General features: G+C 40.8%; 1 protein-coding gene across 3 annotated transcripts in view; it reads left to right on the plus strand.

The window, feature by feature from the left end:
• The first annotated feature begins 121 nt into the window (after positions 1–121).
• Positions 122–18,883, plus strand: part of tom1l2a (target of myb1 like 2 membrane trafficking protein a) — a 28,723-nt gene continuing 9,961 nt past the window's right edge. For 2 of the 3 annotated variants that reach the window (XM_032587253.1, XM_032587254.1), the window contains exons 1-7: positions 122–240; positions 14,467–14,551; positions 15,660–15,738; positions 16,532–16,681; positions 17,537–17,671; positions 17,745–17,888; positions 18,020–18,136. In XM_032587253.1, coding sequence (XP_032443144.1) covers positions 189–240; positions 14,467–14,551; positions 15,660–15,738; positions 16,532–16,681; positions 17,537–17,671; positions 17,745–17,888; positions 18,020–18,136 — 762 coding nt within the window. In that variant the 5' untranslated portion in view covers positions 122–188. The remainder of the gene's footprint in view (positions 241–14,466; positions 14,552–15,659; positions 15,739–16,531; positions 16,682–17,536; positions 17,672–17,744; positions 17,889–18,019; positions 18,137–18,883) is intronic. The other variant, XM_032587251.1, reaches the window with a different exon arrangement.

Raw genomic sequence — 18,883 nt, forward strand, 5'->3', positions numbered from 1 at the left:
ATTCAGGACTACGTAGATTTTTTTTTTTTTTTTTACCATATATTTACAATTGACACAATTTCAGCCAATCAGATTCAGGGCTTATGTAAGTTCATCCAATAGGATTTACCAGTGGGTGGGGCTTACCCGTACAGCAGCCTCTAGCCCTCAGCCTCCGTCATTTCCAAAGCGGATCGTTTGTTGTCAAAATGGAGTTTCTACTTGGAAATCCTTACAGCACGCCTGTGGGCCAGTGTATAGGTAGGCGAAGCTGCGACGGTGTTTATTAGAGATGTGTTGTTTTGTTGATACATCGAGATATGTATAATTCACTCTTACGTTGGTGAGAGTAGAGCGCGCTTTGCTGGCATCTTCCTAGCCAACGTCATCCCCTCGGAATGAGCTCTCAGCTAACGTTAGCCAGAAAATCTGAGTAACTTCTCCTTACTGTCTTTTCTCGTTCTGGTAAATCCCCCTTCATCTGTGAGAGCAGAGACTTGCAGGTTTTAAGGAAAATAAATCACTGAGATTTCGTGGCAAGTGATGATATTTGACTGTTAAGATAGCTTGCCGAGATTGATCAGACTGTTTGGTCACTGTCGTTAAAACACCCAGACCGTCTAATAATGTGGTACTTATTACAGAACTGAAGCACAGAAGGAAGCAGTTTGGTGTACCACACCCCATGTTGGTGTAGTTTTAAATTACACACCATCTAGGCAAATTAATTGTTTTGATTGATCATAAAAAAAAACATGTAGCAAGATGAAACGGGTGCAAATCACTATATTCGCTTATTTATTTCAGTAATGTGATTTCAATGGTGGAACTAATGTGATTTTTTTTTTCTTCTACACGCAGAGTATATTTCAAGTATTTATTTTTGGTAAGAGTGATGAATATGGTTTGTAACAAATCAAAACCTTACATTAAGTTTCTTTAAAAATAACAATGGTACACCAAACAAATATTAAATGATTTGCAATACAGAAACTTTGAGCAAGTGAAATGTTTGTCCAGTACTTAAAGCACAAATCAGACTCCTGATACTCAGATGACCTGGAATCATCAGGTGTGCCATAGATGGACGAGAAGCTGAGTAAACAAAACAAAGGAGATAATTGTAGATTTCAAAAGAAACTTGCAGAAGACAAATCCTGTTTCCATCACGGGAGAAGAAATGGAAGTGGTTGAGGAATATAAATGCGCAACAGTAAAGCCATCTATAAAAAGGGACAGAGCCGACTGTAATCTTGAGGAAGCTTAGGTCTGTCAGTGTTTGCATTGAGATGCTGCACATCTTCTGTCGGTCTGTTTGTGGAGAGTGTAATCTCTTCTGCCATCAGCATCAGAGCCAGGGCTGAGCAACCTGATGAAGAACCACTGGAGATTATGGTGCAAAGAAAGATTATTTCTAAAATTAAGAAAATTACAGACAACCCTGAGCATCCTCTTCACAGAGAGTCTTCAGAGGCTTCATCAGAACTGCTGTCATACAGACTGCTACAGGAGATCCTTCCTGCCCACAGCCATCAGTATCTACAATAACTCTTTAAAGAGCCTTGGATAGTATAAGTTACAACATTTAATTTTCTTTTTGTATCAATAATGTACTCTTCAATTAGAATTTTTAAATCTAATCAAATGTACTCCGCTGTATATGCACACAATACTTGATCAGGGCTCCTATTGCATTAATTTTACCATAAATATAATACATCCCATTTGGATTTTGTGTCATCGACTTGCACAAAAAAAAAAACACACAACATTTTTTTATACATAAAATTTTGAGACGTATGCCATATTTAGCGCTTTTAGTCAGTACTTTGCTGCATCACAAAATATTTTTGCTAGAAATATGAAGCGCAGATTTCATGACGAGGCTCCATGATCATTAAATTTGAAGTATTTCCACAGACGCTCTAGTGTCAAGAAAGCTCAGGTTGTTTAAGCTTCAGCTGGTCTGCATTGTTGGATTGTATGTTTTGCAACCTCCTGTTGACAACACTCTGTAAATTCTCTACGGTGTTTAGGTCAGGCCAGATTTCTGGCCATTCTAGCATAACAACAGTCATTAAAGCAGGTATTTTTTTTTCTTTAATCAAATGTACTACATTTTTGGAAGTGTAAACAGGAAGCAAGTGCTGCTGGAAAATGAAGTCAGCATCGCATTAGTGCTTGTTGGCAGAGGGAAACATAAATGACTCTACCCTTTTGGCAACTTTGTACTTCATAAAACACATTAGACCAACAGATGACATGTCTCCCTAAATTATCGCTTGACTGAAAATTCATACTCGGCCTCAACCAACTGACTTACAGTCCAGTCCTTTTTCTTTTCTCTGTTTCACTTTCTTTTCGAGGCTGTGATTATCCTTGTCACTTGTGCAACTTTTTTCTAACACTCTTTTTCCTTCCACGAAGCTTCTCGTTATTGTTCTTCAAAACTTATAGAGGGTGTCAATGCCTGTCTTCTTTATAAATGTCACTCGCATCGTTATGTAATACGTAAGAATTTTAAAGGTTTTTTCATTGGTCCTAAACTCTTATTTCTTGAGACTGAAAACTTGGAAAACTGATGTAAGTAAAACTATAAAACAAGTTTCCCTTTTTCAATTATATTGCTTAACCTTTTAATGACTTAATTTATTGAAATGCATCTATATACTCATATCTGTAATCTTAATGCAAGAGTTTAGGTTCTGATTGCAGTGTTTCAATGTTTTGATTTTATATTGTAGATTTTATATCTACACGCATTCATTTGAGCTGTTTAAAATGATATTTTTATTAGTAGTGCCAACTTTGCATTGACTAACTTCATAACAATGTTTAAAAAGATATTTAATTTGATATGATCATTTTCCAAGTCTTGACAAATATGGAAAAAAGAATATTCCTTATTCCATTGTTTAAAAGTTGCAGTTCAGAATGTCTTCTGTTGTCTTTCTATTTAGATTGTGTGCTTTAATTTCAGTTTGCCATATATAAGTTTAGGTTTTTGTCAAAATCACTACTTTAGTTGCTAGAAGAAGACAGAAATAAACTTCCACACTCACTGTATAAAAAAAATAAACTGTTGTGTTCAGTTTTAGTGTCGGACAAAGCATTGCCACTCCTTTTTTTTTCTTTTTTTACAAGCAAAATCAAATATCAGATATGTGTTGTGGAACTGTTACATGTCCAACATTTAAATTTCTAAATCAGTCAGACAAATCAGCAGATTTATAGAACTGAGAAATTTGAGAAGCTATTTATTCTTTTTAAAACTAGCATTGGGTTATTGGTTATTTGTGGTACTCTTATCAGCAACAAGATTTAAACATACAAAACAGCTTAAAATGTTTTATAATCATTTTTTTTTACTCATTGTTTGGTAATCTAACGAATGTAAATAAAAAAGGACGATCATTATCTCCTGTGTTTTACGGTGGAGTCGCCCCCCTGCTTCATGCAGTAGTTCGCATTGTGTTGCACATCTTGAGTTTCACCATTTCACAGAGCTGTCTGCATCCCCAGGCAGACAGCAGATGGGTTGCTGCACCCTGTGGGGCTCTGACCAAGTAATTGTGATCTGTACCCTGCAGGGGACGGGCAACCGATCATTTTACTTAGCCCAAAGATGGTACTAGACGACCGATGCATGTCAAGTCTTTTTTTAAATTTTATTTTATTTTATATTTTTATTTTTTAATAAAACAGTTGTTCAGTTGTCTCTGAACAACTGGTATCAGAGATTTAATATTGCTGGTATCAGAGATTTAATATTGCTGGCTAGGGCAGCAAAGATGAAACATTTGAACAAAATGACAAACAATTATGTGGACAAGGCAAGCAGTTGTAAGGAGAGATGGGCTGGAGAGGAACTTTGCAGCTTTGTTGACGAGTACGTGGTACAGCTCGTCACCGTCAGACACGTGATCAGCTGGCTTCAGTTTTGCTATCAGTTACTAAGACCTGTGGGGGCTGGGAGGGTTTTGACACTAAACCGATGTGCTTTATTTCATTACCGAAACTTGCTTAACGCCATTGCGACTCTTCTCTCCTGTTTGTTATTGGGGCCTGCCATGCAAAGCAATGGCAGGAACCTATTACTATTGTCGGAGAAAGTGTTTCTTTCTTCTTCTTTATTTTTCTTCCGTAACCGTTAATGCGGCTCGTACCGCTGGGTGCACACCTACAAATGAGGTATCAAAACGTGCAGAAAATTCACGCCATTCCAGCTATTACTTTTGGTGGGATTTGGGCTTAACGTGGCGACATAATTCGCAAAAAACTACGAAAAAAACCCCATTATAAGTCAATGGGAAAAATCCTAGAAATACCCTATTTTTGAGGATTTTCTGTGTCGTCACAATTTCACCTAGAAATGCCATTCAAATTTCATTTTGTAGATACGTCTGTGATCTCTTCGAAAGTGAAGACGGCTCGTCGATACCAGTTACGGTTTGTCCACAATTTGCCTCTAAGCGACCCAAAGTTTCTCATTTTTCCTAAAGTTAGAGTGCGTCTCTGGCTGCTTAGAGTGAGAGATGAAGACAACTTTTTCAGCCCAAATCATTTTTGAAATCGCCATCACGCCCACAAATATCGCACGATTAGTATCAAAATCGGTCCTGACATTGATACGCCTGTCTGCTCCGGTAAAATGTTTTCGAAATTTATCTAGACCGTACGGTTTTCTGTCACGGTGCTTCAGAGCAAAGTCATGCGACAGGATTTTCTGAGGCTGTCTGAGGCTCTCTCCCATGTATTTGAATAGAATTTCAGATCTGGGCACAACATTTCTTTCTCTCATCACTGTAAATGCTCTGACTGAGGTACAGATATGAATCTCGGGACTATAGCAGAAGACACATTGCCCTCTTATACGCTCGAAACGCTTTTCGAATATGTATTACGGTTCCCGAACACGAAGGATTTGTTTCCAATGCTTTTTTTCAGTAAAACGTGTAGGCTCAAACACACAATTGTGTGTTTGAGCATGTATGACTCACAGCTCACACCTGCTGAGACCATTATTTACCATGGCAACGGAACTCAAGAGGCTATTGGCTGGTGGTCAGGACTACAAATACGCATCGCTGTAGTTCTATCTATCCTCAGTTGAAACAGATCAGGACTGAGAACTGGCCTTTAGAACTACTTGCTGCTATGGGCTGTATATAACTGATTTAACTCAGTAACTGTTACACATGGGATTAGTTTGGAACTTTAAAATTAAGCATATTGAAAATTTCAAAATAAAAGCCCTGAATATTTTTACATGACGTAATTGCTCTTTTTGGCTTTATTTTACTTTTCCATCCAAAGCACTGTTACACATGGGATTAGTTTGGAACTTTAAAATTAAGCATGCTGAAAATTTCAAAATAAAAGCCTTGAATATTTTACATGACGTAATTGCTCTTTTTGGCCGCATATGACTTTTTCATCCAAAGCACTCTTACACGTGGTATTAGTTCGGAACTTTAAAATGAAGCATACTGAAAATTTCAAAATAAAAGCCTTGAATATTTTTACATCAGCTACTTGTGTTTTGAGCATTATATAACTATTTTAACCCAAGGACTATTACGCATGGGATTAGTTTGTCCCTTTGAAATGAAGTTTAACAAAACTTCCAAAATAAAAGCCTTGACAACATTTTAAATCGTACCGAATGGTGCACGTCCACCTCGCTTAACGTTCTTGCGGTTCTCCGCGTGCCACTGATTACGTCGCGGCGTTCTTTAGCGTCGATGCCGATTTGTAGCGACGACGCCGTGCCCAAACCCCACGGGCGCGCCTCGGCAGGCCCCGGCTAAATTTCTTCCGAAATTTTCTAGTCTGTATTTGTTTTTTCTTGAGGCAGAACAAATGTTTCTCTCTGTCGTCATACAGTGTTAATAAAGTTTTTTTTTTTAAAAACATCCTCCCTTCCCCCCCCCACACCCAACAGACTTCTTGTGGCTATGATGTCGAACTGTGATGTCACACATCCTGTTTGTGACATCACTGGTGACTGTCTTTGTATTCCCAGATTCCACAGAGAAATTCATTTGCAGTTTAAGGTTCGAACGAGAGAGAAACAATGGCGGAGAAAGATTTCATATTACGAAAATTAGAGAGTCTCCAGAAGAACCAGGTGAAGCTGAACAGGGAGAAAGAACAGCTTCAGAAAACAGAACAGCTTCTGAAGAGGAAACTGGAGAGACTGAACAGGACTGATGACCCAACAAAGTGGCATGTAGAGAATAGCAAACTCATAAATTCGAATCAGTATTATAAAAAACAAATTGTTAAAATTAATTTGGAATTGGAGGAAGCGAGGAAAACAATTGAAAGAATGCAAAATGATTACTGCAACATGCAACAATTGAAATCAAAACTAGAACGGAAGCGGGCCGCGGCAAAAATTGATGCGGAAAAGTCTTTAAAAGAAAAGTCTGAAAAACTGCTGTGGCTTACTAGGGAGAACGAGGAATTGAATATGGAGATCGTGTCTTGTAAAATCAAGATGGACAGAATGAAATCCAGGGTGGAAAAAAACAAGATTGAGCCACAAATTGATCAACCCCAGGAGGAAGAAACACCAAAACCAAATATATTCCAGAGAGTTGGGCGTGTTTTTGTTGACATGTATAATTCAGGAACGCTGAGGTACTGGGTGCCACCCTGGATTTTTTAATTACTGACAAAAATTTCAGGTCACTGGAAGTAAGTATGGGGTTAGCAACAGCAGAGAGGAGAACTTGGGGGGTAGCTGGTATCAGGATGTTTGGGGATAGCGACAGCAGAGAGGGGAGCTTGGGGGGTTGCTGGTACCAGGATGTTTGGGGATAGCGCCAGCAGAGAGGGGAGCTTGGGGGGTTGCTGGTACCAGGATGTTTGGGGATAGCGACAGCAGAGAGGGGAGCTTGGGGGGTTGCTGGTACCAGGATGTTTGGGGATAGCGCCAGCAGAGAGGGGAGCTTGGGGGGTTGCTGGTATCAGGATGTTTGGGGATAGCGCCAGCAGAGAGGGGAGCTTGGGGGGTTGCTGGTACCAGGATGTTTGGGGATAGCGCCAGCAGAGAGGGGAGCTTGGGGGGTTGCTGGTACCAGGATGTTTGGGGTTAGCGACAGCAGAGAGGGGAGCTTGGGGGGTAGCTGGTACCAGGATGTTTGGGGTTAGCGACAGCAGAGAGGGGAGCTTGGGGGGTTGCTGGTACCAGGATGTTTGGGGTTAGCGACAGCAGAGAGGGGAGCTTGGGGGGTTGCTGGTACCAGGATGTTTGGGGTTAGCGACAGCAGAGAGGGGAGCTTGGGGGGTTGCTGGTACCAGGATGTTTGGGGTTAGCGACAGCAGAGAGGGGAGCTTGGGGGGTTGCTGGTACCAGGATGTTTGGGGTTAGCGACAGCAGAGAGGGGAGCTTGGGGGGTTGCTGGTACCAGGATGTTTGGGGTTAGCGACAGCAGAGAGGGGAGCTTGGGGGGTTGCTGGTACCAGGATGTTTGGGGATGGCGACAGCAGAGAGGGGAGCTTGGGGGGTTGCTGGTACCAGGATGTTTGGGGATGGCGACAGCAGAGAGGGGAACTATCATTGCTTCCTCAAGAAATGCTTTACAAATGTCACAGTTAAGACTTTTAAGACATGCATATTAAATGTGCAGCTATTCACATGAAGTATTTAAAATAAGTTATGCTTTATGATATTTTCTTTGCAGAAAAGACAATAGAACAATAGTTAATTGAGAACTTTCTAAGCTCTTCTGGATGCAGATCAGAGCATGTTTACTTAGGGAATATTAGAGCAGTTTACCATATATTTATTTCTCTGTTTTCTTAATTAACTAAGTGGGAGGAGACATTAGAGAAGGAAAAGTGGAAAAGACAGAATTATTAAAGTAGAAGTTTAAAGCATATCGTTGTCTTTCCCATTCACCCAGATTCCTTAGATCAGGGGATCAGGGGTCACCAACCTTTTAGAGACTGGTAATCATAAAACATTTGAAAACTATAAACATTGTGTTGTAATCATATATATATATATATATATATATATATATATGATTACATGCTGCCTGATCATGTTAATGTTAGGGACTACTGACAGTAGTTATCAGTAATAATTTACCATGGCAGCTATGGTTAATTGCTATTATGTGATCAGAAGTTCTTAGTTCAGAGTTTTGAGTTTGATTCCCTTTTGGAGCTTTTCTGTGTGATTCTAAATTGCCCACAAGTGACTGAGAGTTTGGATTGTTGCAGCAGCAGCTGTACAGCTGGACGCACTGAGAGATTTTCCTTTAAATTAAAAAAAGAAAAGTTATTGTATTTCTATTATCCAACCCTGTTTACTAACAAAATTATGGAGAAGAAAAAGTTCTTTTGTGCCAAAACATCTTGTACACTGCTCAAAAAAATAAAGGGAACACTCAAATAACACATCTTAGATCTGAATGAAAGAAATATTCTCATTGAATACTTTGTTCTGTACAAAGTTGAATGTGCTGACAACAAAATCACACAAAAATCATCAATGGAAATCAAATTTATTAACCAATGGAGGCCTGGATTTGGAGCCACACACAAAATTAAAGTGAAATAACACTACACGCTGATCCAACTTTAATGTAATGTCCTTAAAACAAGTCAAAATGAGGCTCAGTATTGTGTGTGGCCTCCACGTGCCTGTATGACCTCCCTACAACGCCTGGGCATGCTCCTGATGAGGTGGCGGATGGTCTCCTGAGGGATCTCCTCCCAGACCTGGACTAAAGCATCCACCAACTCTTGGACAGTCTGTGGTGCAACGTGACGTTGGTGGATGGAGCGAGACATGATGTCCCAGATGTGCTCAATCGGATTCAGGTCTGGGGAACGGGCTGGCCAGTCCATAGCTTCAATGCCTTCATCTTGCAGGAACTGCTGACACACTCCAGCCACATGAGGTCTAGCATTGTCCTGCATTAGGAGGAACCCAGGGCCAACCGCACCAGCATATGGTCTCACAAGGGGTCTGAGGATCTCATCTCGGTACCTAATGGCAGTCAGGCTACCTCTGGCGAGCACATGGAGGGCTGTGCGGCCCTCCAAAGAAATGCCACCCCACACCATTACTGACCCACTGCCAAACTGGTCATGCTGAAGGATGTTGCAGGCAGTAGACCACTCTCCACGGCGTTTCCAGACTCTGTCACGTCTGTCACATGTGCACAGTGTGAACCTGCTTTCATCTGTGAAGAGCACAAGGCGCCAGTGGCGAATTTGCCAATCCTGGTGTTCTCTGGCAAATGCCAAGTGTCCTGCACGGTGTTGGGCTGTGAGCACAACCCCCATCTGTGGACGTCGGGCCCTCATACCATCCTCATGGAGTCGGTTTCTAACCGTTTGTGCAGACACATGCACATTTGTGGCCTGCTGGAGGTCATTTTGCAGGGCTCTGGCAGTGCTCCTCCTATTCCTTCTTGCACAAAGGCGGAGGTAGCGGTCCTGCTGCTGGGTTGTTGCCCTCCTACGGCCTCCTCCACGTCTCCTGGTGTACTGGCCTGTCTCCTGGTAGCGCCTCCAGCCTCTGGACACTACCTGACAGACACAGCAAACCTTCTTGCCACAGCTCGCATTGATGTGCCATCCTGGATGAGCTGCACTACCTGAGCCACTTGTGTGGGTTGTGGAGTCCGTCTCATGCTACCACGAGTGTGAAAGCACCACCAACATTCAAAACTGACCAAAACATCAGCCAGACAGCATAGGTACTGAGAAGTGGTCTGTGGTCCCAACTGCAGAACCACTCCTTTATTGAGTGTGTCTTGCTAATTGCCAATAATTTCCACCTGTTGTCTATTCCATTTGCACAACAGCAGGTGAAATTGATTGTCAATCAGTGTTGCTTCCTAAGTGGACAGTTTGATTTCACAGAAGTTTGATTTACTTGGAGTTATATTGTGTTGTTTAAGTGTTCCCTTTATTTTTTTGAGCAGTGTATGTAGCGCACATCAGTGTGAGTCTGTGGGGGTCAAATGGCACCCAAAGCCTAAATCTTATTGGTCAGTTTGCTTTTTCTGTGAGCTAAAAATGATGAGTGGAGTTTGAACCTCCCGTAGTTCTAAGATCCCGCCAATCCTCCTCTTTCCGTGGATCTCACTGCTTCGCTTCAATGTCTTTATTATTTAGCATCGTTTGTGTAAAAAACAAAAAAAAAAGGGTGCGCTGCTTTAGTGGTTTAGTTTTGTGCCGATTTTTGCGCGTTGGAGAGGTGGTTGTGCTCCTGCAGGTCAGGTGCAGTGATAGTTTTGTACCTTCCAATCTGTCAGACATTTTTTTTCGACATCTGCTTGTGTCAGCCCGCAGGTGACCCGTCAGCTGTTCAGTTCGCAAAATCACAAAAAAGCTAATAAACCGACAACCCGCCAGAACCGTGCACTGTAAAAAGCTCAAGCAGAACCTGAGGTTCAAATGATGAACCTCAGGTTCATCATTTGAAACTCCAGTCATCATTTTTAGCTCACAGAAAAAGAAAACTGACTTATAAGATTTAGGCTTCGGCGTTCCCCACCTCACCAACTTAAAACTCTGAACTAAGAACGTCTGACCACAATATAGCAATTAACCATAGCTGTCCTTACTGATAACTATTGTGCATAGTCCCTAACATTAATATGATCAGGCAGCATGTAATCATATTTACTTAAATGAATTTTTGTTGTAAAGAAAATTTATGTCTGTATCAAACAAGTAGCCCTTCGTGTTGCTCTGAACCTGTGAAGTAGCTCCCGGTCTCAATAAGGTTGGTGACCCCTGGTCTAAAAATAGCCAGACTTACCATGATTTTATGTAAAAAGAAATCAACTGTTAAGTACTATTTTTTTTAAAAATGGTTTCCACTGGTATTTTAACCATTTTCTTTCTTTCCAACAAGAATCCAAACAAGTGTTTGTAGTTGGAAGTTCTCTTTTCCATGACATCATCTTCATTCCAAATTTCTAAAATCTTCAACTTTTCAAGGTTAGAAAATTTGCATCCCTAACCTTCTTGAAAACACTGACTTGCAAAGCAAGTCAGTCACTGCCTCCATGCATTGCATGGCAGGCACCTATTGTTCCACACCCAATAGAACGTCTCTTTATTGGGGCCTAATATTTGCCTGCATTATCTTGTTATTTCAGGTTAAGGCACTGGCTTGCGCAGATAGTGCCTATCTATTAGCATTAGCCTTTAACCTAATGCTAATAGATAGGACTACAAAAACGCCATATCTCTAGTTCTAACACTCAATTAAAAGCAATTAAGAGCTGCCATTTAGAACTACTGGCTGTTTTGCCAGTAAATAACTCATTTAACCCAAACAACAATTCTATATGAAGCTTACTGAAAATTTCAAGATAAAAGCCTCAATATCCCTCTGAGGATAGTCACAGATTGACTTCCAATTTCTGAGCTCAGCGCACACCATCTTTCTCTCATCGCTGTTATTACTGTGAGTGAGGTAGAGAATATGAATCGTGGTACTATCGGAGACGACAAATAGCCCTCTCAGATGCTTCAAACGGTTTTCAAGTACGTATCACGGTTCGCGAACGGGAAGGAGTTGTTAGGACTGCTTTTTTCAGTCAAACTGGCTGACTCAAAGAAATGGAATTCTGTCAGCCCTGAGTGTCTGACAGACAAGCTTCATTACCATAGCAACAGAACAAAGAACAGGACAGGGCAGAGCAGCTGATTAGGACTACAAAAACGCATCACTGTAGTTCTAACTATGGCAGAACATACAGGTTAGAACTACAACATGGCAGAACTGTCAGTTACTACAGAGGAGGACTGAGTCTGCCTTTAGAACTACTTGTGTTTTGGGCATTTTATAGCTGATTTTACCCAACCATTGTTACACATGGGATTAGTGTGGCCATTTAAAATGAAGCTTACTAAAAAATTCAAAATAAAAGCATTGACAATTTTTACATCAGGTAATTGCTCTTTTGGGCATTATAGAAACGATTTAACCCAATCACTGTTACTCATGGGATTAGTTTGGACATTTAAAATGAAGCTTACTTAAAATTTCAAAATAAAAGCCTTAATACTTCCCTCTGGTTAGTGCACCGCCATAGGCGGTGCAATAATTTTAGCCTGTATCATCTTTTTCTCTCAGGTCAGGTCACTGTCTTGCGCAGTAGCTAATCTTAGCATTGATGCTAATTTTTACCATCCGAACACTGGGTCCAAACCGACGGGCACACTTTGGCAGGCCACGGTTAAATTTCTTCAGGAATTTTCTAGTTCCTCTTCGTTCCTTCTCTCGTGCTCTGTCCCGCCCTGACTCCACAATCCGTTTGAGGAGCTTAAAGGAAGGGTGTTGTGGTTAATTGCTCCAAACTCAACTTCTAGATGCTCTTAAGACGCAGAAGTTGGACGCAGCGTTTGGTGTCGTTTTGGTTTAATTTTTCTACATGACTCCATCTTTTTTTGCAGATGCGGTCAGCGACTCAACTTCACATGCGTGTTGCTGTCGGCCAATAAAAAAAAGAGAGGCTGGGAGACAACACCGAATGCAAGCCAACTTTAAAAAAAATGAAACAAAGACAAAGCTTATTTCTATTGGAATAAATTATAGCCTAACTAATTACAATAAATAGTACCTAGTAATAGGTCAGGCATCTTGCTAAGAGTCTGAACAGAAAAAAAAAAGAGGCGATGAACAACAATACCCTAAGTTTCAGATCATCACATTGTTCTCCTCATCATCCCCTACCTCGATCCAAAATGCTTTTAAAAGAGAAGAGTGAATGTGTGTGTGTGTGTTGACTTCTCATTTCAAAGGCAACTGCTTTAAAGTATTTAAAGCCGGTGTGCAGTTTGTGAAAGTTAAACAGGACAAAAGGAGGGCGGATAACAAATTATGTTTACACATGGCCTCTAAAAGAGGAACCTCAGAGCAATATAACTAATGTGCTTTTTTTTATTTATTTTTTTTATTACTTTGGTGCCTCTTTCATTGTAATGTCTGTGTTTTGCTGATCTGCAACGGAGCTAGCAAACAAATAGACTCCATCAGCTTGTTTTCATTATTTTCTGCTAAATGTAATTCCATCACTTTATGTGGCTGTTTTTAAATGAGAATGTCTTCTTCAAATGTAGTTGTTGGTTCTGGTCATCCTGACCAGAAAGAATATTGCTTTGTTGTGAACATCTGCATAACATTTCAACCCAGGCATTAACAACCACTCTACTTGACCGCATTGATGAGGGCTTTGTGCTTTAATGTTCAACAATTATGTACATAAAAAATAACATTACATTTTTGCAGCAACTTCTAATCTTATGTGGTATGAACTACTTACTGTAGCTTGATTTGCTCTTTACTGCTTACTGGATTGGTTACAAAGTGTGACTTCTAGACATGCATCAATCAGGATTTTACTGAACAGCACCTTTGAGGTCTTACCGTTTTTTATTTTTTTCTTTTTTTTTCAGATACGAGAATTATACCTTTTTTTCTTGATCATACCTGATCAGTAACCAACAGGCGAAATGCTGAAAAATCCCAAATTCTTTTTTTTCCTGTTAATTAAATGCTACCAAGTATGATTCAGTAGGAAGAGCTGTTGTGGATGTGGCCCTGAGAAAGCACTTAACCCCAAGTTGCCTACTTATCTCTATATCTGTGTATTAATGTGTATGTTTGTGGGTGCAGCTGGGTGAAAAGCACTTTGAGGGATTAGTGTATTTGTAGATAGTAATTACTTTCAGTCAATGGATTTAAACTATCACTGTTTCTGTTAAGAATGCATTGATCCATGATTTCAATAAGCGCCTCATCAAATTTAGGGACATAAGCAGAAATGATGCATAAATGAACATATTTTTGTAATTCCTTAATAAGCTGTTGGATTTAACAGTGCAACATCTACCTCAGAACATGGAGCAGATTTCCCCCCCCTGAAATATACGAGTCCTCAAGAGGAAAAACGTTACTGAATCGATAGGTGCGACCACAGAGATGCTGGAAATCAATGTCGGACAAGAAAAGTCTAATCCGTACGTTTTTAGAATTCATATTTGCTTTTAAGGCATCATATTTCTGTTGAAATTATGGCTTAATTCAAAAATTCAATCAAAGACACTTTGAAAGGAAAAATTGCTTTGAGCTAAACAGGGAAGCAAAAGATTTGTCAGCAAGTTTGCTCCCAAACACGCCTTTTTCCCCCACAAGTACATCATGCTGTGTTGTGTTAACAGACTTGCAAAAAGTGCTTTAATGCATTTAATAAATAAAAATAATCTGTAGTTTCTTATTTATTTGACCTGCTGATTGTTAGTCAAACCACATTTGGCTAATTGGGTGTCTGGTTTTGCTGATCTTTAGGTTGTAAACTTAGAGTAACCATAACACTTATTATATTGGCTAATATAATACTATATTATAATATAAAATTAATTTTTTTATATATATGGTGTCATTTTTCATGTATGCAGAAAGTCACTAGAAGTCTGGTTGATGTCTCTGTGTTCTTCCTCCAGAGAGAGCCACAGACGGAGGCCTACAGAGTGAGGACTGGACTCTGAACATGGAGATCTGTGACATCATAAACGAGACAGATGAGGGGTGAGCGACTTTTGTTCATTAACGGTGTTATTATTGGCCTTGGATTCTTATCGCTCTGTGGTCCAAAAACAGTTAAACTCCCACGGCAGCTTGTGACGGAGCTTCCACCGTCTTATCGAAGGACGGACGGACGGGCGGAGCGAGTGACTGAAGCGAATAATGCACTGCCTACTGTCGTTTTGCCAGATGTCGGCACACCAGACAAAAACCCCTTTTGTTTGTTGTTTTCCTGTGTCACTGACTGAATGAATGAAAGATTTCAGATCCTCAGCCGGGCCCGGTTTGCAGTGAAGCATGAGGCTGGCAGATTTAGCAGATCGGTTCCAGTGCAGACTCTCTCTCTTTCTCTCTCTCCTTCTCGTTTTGCCACTCTCACTTCCAGCTTTCAACAAAAGCAGATCTGGAGAGGGAAAGAAAAAAAAAAAAAAAAGAACATTTTGTCTTCAAGATGTTCAGCGAAACTGTTAAACTCCAAAAAAAACCCTGAATTTCGGGAGATTCTGAATATGTTTTGAGTAACCTTTGTTAGCTGTCATCCTAACATGCTGTGTGTGCCTTTTGCACACAAAGCTTTTTTAAAAGTGTGACAGCAGATGGTGTGCACTTGAACAAGATAAAACAAAACAGACCCAACGCCCAATAACAAAAGAATCTGAAATATGTCCTCCGATTGCACTCGTGTGCTTCGTGCACACACAAAAAAAGAAGAAAATTCTGACTGTATTTTTTTGTCTACATCCATCTCTATCAGTTTCAGCAGCCTTGCTAAGTACCTGTTATGCGCTTATGAATGAGCTCATAAGAGCTTATTATGCCCCATCTTCATTGAAGGGATGGGTAGTATTAGGCAGGAAGCCAGCCTGAGCTCTTTATGCATGGGTAGCTTTGATCTTGCCTTTTGGGAGAGGCTTTCTGTCGTCATTCAGAAGGAGGAAAAAAAAGAGACAGGCAGATGGTGTGACAGTTCTTCTCAGTATCACTCAAATAGTTTCACTCACAGACAGACCGGCATCTGTTATCGCGACCCCGAAAATACTCCATTCCAGCGAAGTCCGTGGTGTTCTGCTCGCTCGCAGCCGGGGGCACTCAATGCTGTTCTTCCTTCCAGGCCAAAAGACGCCATGCGGGCCCTGAAGAAGAGACTGAGCGGCAACAAGAACTACAGAGAGGTCATGCTGGCGCTAACGGTAGGTTGTTCATGCGTTCAGCTGGATTTGAAGGCCTATGTGGCGATTCCGCAGAGATAGCATTGAGCTTTGTGCAAAGAAAGCTCGGAAAGCACTTAAATGTGTTGCAGAAAAACCTGAATGTACACAAACACAATTGAATGAAAAACATGAGACAATGAGTTAGTTAATTAGTTTTCCTGTTCAGTTAATGGACTGTAGAAATGTGTCTTCCTACACTTCCTGTGGTATGCAGAAAGTTCAACAATAAGTGAACTTTCCAAACTTTTTGCCTGGAAAAGTTTTTAATTTAATATTTTCAACATCTAAGTATGAAAAAAGATTGCATTCACAATCTCAAATGTTGTTCTTCCTTATGTCTTTTTATTATTTCTTTCCTGTGTTTTCACTTCCATTCTTAAAGGATTATTTTGGCTCCATTGACCTTTATTTGATAGTGTGTTGACAGGAAAGCATGTCTGTTGTGTCATACCACCTCCATTCTTTTATCCATTTTTCTTTTTTCTTTCTTGTGTTCTTTCTTACTTGTATCCTTCCTTACATTGATCCTTCTTTTTTTCCTCCACTTTTTTCTTTGTGTCCTCTTTTCCCTTCTGTCCCTTCTGTGCCTCATATAAAAGCCTCTAGGAGACTTCGGATGTCTGTTAAAAACACAGACAGTTACCATTTATGCCAAACAGCAGAACACCGAGCTTCTGCCAAACCAAACTTGTTGCTTGTGTAAATTCCTCAACTTCCTCCTCTGTTTCTCGGTTTGTAATGTCTCTCTGCGTGATCGTTTTGCTTTCTGCAGGTGTTGGAGACGTGTGTAAAGAACTGCGGTCACAGGTTTCACATCCACGTGGCCCACAGAGATTTCATTGATGGCGTCCTGGTCAAAATCATCTCCCCCAAAGCCAATCCTCCCACAATAGTGCAAGACAAAGTTCTGTCCCTCATACAAGTAATGGAGCTTTCTCTCATTTTTTCCCCATGTGTGTTGTAACTATTTCTATAATGTTATAAGTGCATTGTTATTTTTTTCCTGCTTACAGCTGCCCAAATCAGCGGTTCTGTGGTACAGAACGAACATTGCCTTGCCAAAAGTTTCATAGAACTTTTTCATATTTTGTTTTGCCCAAACTTTGCAAGATAGCTCAAGCTCACTCAGATTTTAAGAAGAGGGTCTATGAACCTTGGTTTTCAAGCCTTGCCAGATTGTTAATTGGATTCAGATTTGGACTTTAACTGGGCCAGTGAGTCTCTGGCTTTATGTTTAGGGTTGTCGTCCTGCAGAAAGGTGAACCTCAGCTTCAGTCTCACATCTTTTGCATCCTCTAACATGTTGTTTTCCAGAACTACTCTATATTTTGTTCTGTCTTTTGAAGAAAATTGGCAAATTTTTAAAATGGCTATATATACAGTATATATATTATTTTTATGAACACTCTGCATCTTTATCTTCCACTTTTCAATTATGTGCTACTTTGTGTTGATCTGCCACTTAAAATTCAAAGCTCATTGAAATGCGTGGTTGCACCACAACAAAGTGTTGAAAAGTTCAAGATTAGTTTTGCAAGCTACTGCAGGTCAGGTGAGTCCCTTATGCCCCGCTTGTAAGATGTTTCTAGTGTTGCTTTTTTACTACATGAGGTCACTTCAGCCAACAGGTGGCGACTGTTTACTTATTTATCAGTGTTTGCAGAAGGAATGTTTACACAGTTAAGTATTTATAGAGGAAGATGCTTTATTCACTCACCTTCATTTTCAGTGGAAAAAAAGCTAAATATTTGCCCCCTTCATTTATTTTTCCTAACAGTCCTGGGCTGATGCCTTCAGGAGCAGTCCTGATCTGACTGGCGTGGTCCACATTTATGAGGAGCTGAAGAGGAAAGGTGTTGAGTTTCCAATGGCCGACCTGGATGCTTTGTCTCCCATCCACACGCCACAGAGGGCAAGAATAAAAAACTCTTTCTGCATGTTAGTTAGCAGAGGACTTCTGCTCAGTTTTTCCTCTCGAATCGCAGGGCACACCTGAAGTGGACCCAGGGATGATGAAGTACCTCGCTCCTAACGCGTCGGCTCCTGGCAATCCGAAACCCATTCAGCCCACTCCCACCGCCACGCAGGCCTCCAGCATCCCCAGCCCCGTCACTGCCACACCTGAACAGGTGATGACCCACAGCTCCATAGCTGCATTTTTAGCCACGGATTTGTATTTGTGCAATGAATAAAATGCGATTTGAAGACGTCGTCAGCAGAAACGGACTGGAAGGCCTTTATGGAGTTGTTGTGCTCTCAGATCGCCCGGCTGCGGAGTGAGCTGGACATCGTGAGAGGAAACATCAAAGTCATGTCAGAGATGCTTACGGAGCTGGTCCCCGGCCAGGAAGACGCTTCTGACCTAGAACTGCTCCAGGTAACATTTGAACCTTATCCTCAGATACTTCAAACTCTACTAATGTCCACATGTGAACAGTCTTATAATTTCAAAAACACACATGAAGAATGAATCCTTTACCTTAGCCATTGAGTTACCAGTTGATAAGCTTCACTGGTTTGTGATCTTCGCTAAAACAAGATGCATGTTAGCGTGCCACGCGATGAAAAAAGGCATTTAGTTCAGTTCATACCCCACAGATCAATCAGGGCTTTTCACCAGATTGGGTCAGGCTGCTTTCAAGGAAAAACTCTCTCCTCTTTTGAAGAAAATGTTTTCTCCCAGTCCACATGGAAATAGACTTGATTAGCCAGTCAGGAACTGACATTTGTGAAACTATGGCAACAAGTTGACAAGGAGAAATGCATTAAATGTCAGCAAGTTTGGGCGTCTGAGACAGAATCTGATAGCTTGAGCAGCTGCTAAGTGTTAGCAGTTTCTTTATCTTAGTCAGAATTGGGAGGTGTGTGTTACTACAACCTTTTTTGACCAAAAATGTTTTCCTGTTGTCGCATCCAAAATGAGTTGTTATAGCACTAAGCGTCCACCAGGAGGTGCAGTGTGTCAAGTTTTCACACCATTAGCAGTTTAAAGAGGTGTGAGACTGAGGAATAGAGGTGAAATTCTCTAAACTGGCCATCAGCCAGTGTTACAGGGACCCATGCAGAGTTTAATCTCCTCTGGCCAAATCCACTCAGGTATTCGTGTCAGCCCGACAGATCTGGC

Source organism: Xiphophorus hellerii, chromosome 16, assembly GCF_003331165.1.
Source record: "Xiphophorus hellerii strain 12219 chromosome 16, Xiphophorus_hellerii-4.1, whole genome shotgun sequence".
Lineage (NCBI taxonomy): Eukaryota > Metazoa > Chordata > Actinopteri > Cyprinodontiformes > Poeciliidae > Xiphophorus > Xiphophorus hellerii.